The sequence below is a fragment of the Anarrhichthys ocellatus genome, unplaced genomic scaffold, assembly GCF_004355925.1.
Source record: "Anarrhichthys ocellatus isolate YVR2014 unplaced genomic scaffold, GSC_Weel_1.0 scaffold477, whole genome shotgun sequence".
NCBI lineage: Eukaryota > Metazoa > Chordata > Actinopteri > Perciformes > Anarhichadidae > Anarrhichthys > Anarrhichthys ocellatus.
The window spans coordinates 5,861-10,631 of record NW_022280451.1 but is presented as its reverse complement, the minus strand read 5'-3'; the positions used below and the strand labels follow the sequence as shown (position 1 = coordinate 10,631).

At 39.8% G+C, this 4,771-nt stretch overlaps 2 protein-coding genes across 3 annotated transcripts in view; one reads left to right on the top strand and one right to left on the bottom strand.

Annotated features, from left to right (window-relative positions):
- Positions 1 to 1,020, bottom strand: part of LOC116401477 (uncharacterized) — a 6,916-nt gene extending 5,896 nt beyond the window's left edge. The window contains exon 1 of the mRNA XM_031879889.1: positions 885 to 1,020. Within this exon, the coding sequence (XP_031735749.1) occupies positions 885 to 904 (20 nt within the window). The 5' untranslated portion in view covers positions 905 to 1,020. The remainder of the gene's footprint in view (positions 1 to 884) is intronic.
- A 1,316-nt stretch (positions 1,021 to 2,336) lies between these two features.
- Positions 2,337 to 4,735, top strand: LOC116401478 (6-pyruvoyl tetrahydrobiopterin synthase-like). Of its 2 annotated transcripts, none has more exons than XM_031879891.1 (6): positions 2,337 to 2,500; positions 3,201 to 3,280; positions 3,373 to 3,395; positions 3,884 to 3,940; positions 4,021 to 4,091; positions 4,176 to 4,735. In XM_031879891.1, exons 1-6 carry the CDS (start codon positions 2,424 to 2,426, stop codon positions 4,294 to 4,296), a joined length of 429 nt encoding a protein of 142 aa, XP_031735751.1. In that variant the 5' UTR covers positions 2,337 to 2,423; the 3' UTR covers positions 4,297 to 4,735. The 2 variants fall into 2 exon arrangements, with proteins under 2 accessions (XP_031735751.1, XP_031735750.1); XM_031879890.1 differs by having other exon boundaries at positions 4,168 to 4,735.
- Positions 4,736 to 4,771: the final 36 nt, after the last annotated feature.

Genomic DNA, 4,771 nt, shown 5'->3' with positions numbered 1-4,771 from the left:
TTCCCCCCCACACACACACACACACACACACACACACACACACACACACACACACACACACACACACACCTGACCACATCCTGTTTGTGTCTGCTGGAGGAGAACAAAGATCAAACAGGTGGAGGAAGAGGAGCAGAAATCTCTGATTACCCAGAAGCCCTCATTCCTTCAGCCAATCAGAGACGTCCTGCAGAGCTTCATTGGTCTGATTATTATTGATCGTGTTTGATATCAGTTCATCGTTGGGTCTTTAATGAAATATTAGGTTATATTCATTTGGAGTTTTATTTTCTTAAAATTCATTTTCTGCTTCAGTTTTTTTTTTGCACTTTAATAAAAACAAAAATAAAGAATCTGATAAAACTAATTAGAGCACAAAAACATTCAGTTTACAACAGAATAAAAATAAACATTCTCACATTGTTAGACGCTGGAACCAGAAAATATTGTGAATTATTATAGAATTCAGTCCTTGATTCCAGAGTTATTGCTGCTTTTATTATGAAGGGGGGGGGGGGGGGGTCTCTCTTTTCTGGGCCGGAAATCAATTAACTCAAGAAAATATTCTAAATTGGGTGGGTGGTTAGTTCTGCATCACCTGAAAGTACCTCACTATATACATACATATATTATAATGTGTTGAATGTTAACTCACTCTGCTGCTGTCAGACAAATAAAGTGCAGTAAAAGTACTTTATTTTCCTTTTAAGAAGTAGAATAGAAGTTCAAATACCTCGATATTGTACTTAAGTATTTGTAATTTAGTAAACTTGTGTCTTGTACTAGATCTCCTGTTTTACCCTCCTCGTGAGGATGTTTCTGATTATTCATAATTGTTTAGTTATGACCGGATGTGTTAAACAAATAAAATACATAAATCTCACCCACGTGCGTGTTCAGTCATTCAACTACAGTTTAAAAGGTCCCGTCGACCTCCAGCCAATCAGCACGGAGCTCGGAAAGATGACGTCTCAGTGGACCAATCACACTCCGTGATGGGCGGGGCCCCGCGAAAAACGAATGGTGGACCTGCTAACGTTAGCTTTAGCTCTCGAGATATAATTAACTTACCTTCAGCAGAGCTTCCAAACAAGATGGCGACTTTTTCACAGCTAGATGCTACTGGCTATGCAGGAAACGCTACTATTTAAGATAGAAACGACAGCTTCCGGTCCGTTTTTACCGTTAAAAAACGCCGGTTAGCAGCGACAAAGCGACACAAACGTAGACACGTTACTCTCAGCGGTTCTTCTAGAAGAGAAACATCTTCTGAAAGTCGACTGACATAGTAACAACGAGCCTAACGGAGTGTTTGTAGCAGCAGGTGTCTCCGTGATTTAATTACAGCTTTATAGACGGCGGGATTCAGCGCCCCCGTGTGGCGGGATGAGTAAACGACATCTGTCAAAGATGATAGATACAGAGTGAGATAGTTCTCCTCCCTCTATCATTCATTCTGGTTGTTGTCTTTTAGTTTATGAGACTGTTTTTTTAAACAATGTATTTATCGTGAAACAGTAAGACAAATATGAAAATAAATAGTTGACAAAACATTGCTGTGGGAGTCTGAAGTCGTATTGGGAATAAACAGGGAGGAGATTATCTCTATTTATTATTATTATTATTATTGTATTTATTTATTTGTCTTTTTATGTTTTAATATGTTGAATGTGTTTCTAGATGATGTACTTTAACCATTAATAACTGATATTGAATTGAGGCCTTCCATTAACAGACCTAATAATTCATATTTACTCATCGGAGATCTTAGATATTATAAAACTCAGTTTTATAATAAAAGAGATTATTTCATCCTCATGTTGACTTTAATGAGTGTGTTCTTGTTTTTATTTATTATTTTAATAAACGGACTCGCTAGCAACAAATAATACTAATAATGATCCTCCTCAGTCTGGTGGTCACGTGACCGTAACAACATGACCTCATGATGAACAACGAGCCGTCTGTAATATCTTTATCTTTATTGTTCATACTGTCACCAATCAGAGCAGCCTCTGGAAGTACTTGTACTGAAGTACTTTAATTACAGATTCACATTTTACACACAAACTAATTAAATATGTTTCATATAGTTCTACATCAACGTTTCATTCATAAAGACATATATATATATATATATACATATACTATATAAATATATATATATATAATATATGTATATATAATATGAACCCATTAAAGAGGATCAGAGTCTCATGTTTCTGATCATGTGACTTTATGATGAAGTAAATATAATCAGTTAATCCGGTGTGATATGGATCTGGACCACGTGAGTCCTGGTGGACCAATGAGCTGCAGCCAGCGGGAGTCACGTGGTCTGTAGGTTTTTCTTCAATATTGTTTTAGGTGCAGACCTTTAGATCTCACATCTCTGGTTCTCGTCTTTGGATCCGGTTCCGAACATGTCCGGGTCTTCTGAGGAGCGGGTTGGATACATCACGCGGGTCCAGAGCTTCAGCGCGTGTCACCGGCTACACAGGTACGAAGAGAGTCCGGTAGGACCGTGAGTACCGTTACAGGTAGAGAGAGGGACCGGTAGGAGGCCGGACGGAGAGCGCTGGTCCCCGGCGTGGATCCTCCGGGTGTATCCGGTCTACGGAGCTCTTTGAGGCTCGTTCAGTCCGGAGCTTTGATCTCCAGAGACACCGCTGGTGCTGCCTTCAGGGACCGTCTAAAGTGTAGTAAAAGAGAAAGTTCTGCCCATAGAATTCCTTTATTGTATTTATTTATTGTAGAATGTATTTTCCTCTACAGACAGATCTTAAATGGTAAACATAAGACGATAGTTAAGTTAATAAGAGTTTATAATTGTTGATTTATGGTCCATACTAACAAACATCTTTTCATATATTCAGTTGTATTCTTCTGTTGGTAAACTTTAATAGTTTTGTATAAAATAGAAAGAGGTTATATTCCTGTTTTATTACTTTATTCATTTTATTAAAGTAACGATGAGGAACTTTCACTCCGTGTTGATGCTGTCGCCCCCTGTGGACCACAGTGGTAGTGTTCCACCAGAGCCCCTTTCGAAACCCTCTCGTTCTACAGCAGCAGCTCTGATGGTCTGAACCTCTTCACAACCTATGAACTCTGAGACTTGAGTGTCCCAGCTGCACCTGAAGGCAGCACGACACACACACACACACACACTTCATGATGATGCTTCTTCTTCTCTGCAGCGTTCACCTGAGTGATGAGGAGAATAAACGAGTCTACGGGAAATGCGACAACCCTAACGGACACGGACACAACTACAAAGGTGTGACTCACTCGGTCATGTGACCCGGGACAGGAAGTGACTCATTGACTCAATCACTCATTCAATCACTCATGTCCTCTTTCTGTCCACAGTGGAGGTCACAGTGCGTGGAAAGGTGAGTATGTAAACACACACATATAGATGTGTGTGTTTATATATCTATGTATAGATGTGTATATATTTGTGTGTGTGTGTGTGTGTGTGTGTGTGTATGTATATATGTATTTATAAATAAACTAAATGGTAGATATATCTACTGCTGAAGAAGTCACACAGGATGATGAAGAGCTGGGTGGAGGAAGGCCGAAGCAGCTTTAATGAGTAGACCTGTATGAGATCTGACAATTGCCATAGAAGGAATCAGCTGATCTGAAGACAGCTAGCAGCTGATCGATCAGCTGCTAGCTGTCTTCACATCAGCTGATGTAGCTTCAGATGCTAACCCCAGCTAGCTGTCCTTTTAATCTGGAGTAGAGTTTACATAGTCCATCATTTCTCTTTAACTTTGTTTTTAGATTTATTCTGTAACTTCTGTATTTATTCTATGATTTAAATATATTTGCTAAATAAAGACATAACTCGAAGGCGTTGTTTGCTCCTCAGATCGACCGGCTCACTGGGATGGTCATGAACCTCACCGACCTGAAGAGATGCATCGAGGTGCGATCATCTTCATCATTAGACGGCACACAGAGCTGCTGAGTGTTTCTATTGGCTGATGTAATGTCTCCGTCCTGCAGGACGTCATCATGACCCCACTGGACCATAAGAACCTGGATCAGGACGTCCCGTACTTCTCCAACGTTGTCAGGTGAGTTTCCTCTGTCTCCTCATCAACTAATAAAGTTGCGTCTCTGTTAACAGTAGTTAATAAAGTTTTGTCTCAGCACCACAGAAAACGTCTCCGTCTACATCTGGGACCACATGGTGAAGGTTCTACCTCCAAACCTTCTGCACGAGATCAAAATACACGAGACGGACAAGAACATCGTCGTCTACAGAGGAGAGTAGAGTGATCGTCTACAGGATGAGATGTTATTAAAGTACTGTTCTGACATGAAGTCAATTAATTCAGATATGAAACATTAAAGTTATCATCAGAGGTTCAGCTGGAGGAGCGACGATGATCTCACTGTTCAGAGCTCTGGATTATTTATGACAATAAAAACATTAGTGGAACATTAGAGTGTTTGTTTTGTCTGAAAACATGAATCGACTGTTAAATAAGAATTGTTTATGTAAATGTTTAGTTTGATTTGCACAACAATTGAGAAAAACTTTATATGAAAACATTAACTTTCTGGAAAACAAAAAAAATACGAAGTTCAGATCAGAAGTGTGCGTTAGAAGTAGCTCTGCAGAGGTTCTCCCAGGATGTTCTCCATCTCCTGAACCACCTTTTGGACCTGCTGCTCCACCTCCTCACACTCATCTGGAACACACACATCACTCATGAGATATACTGTATATTTATTAGTGCTGGGCAATGAT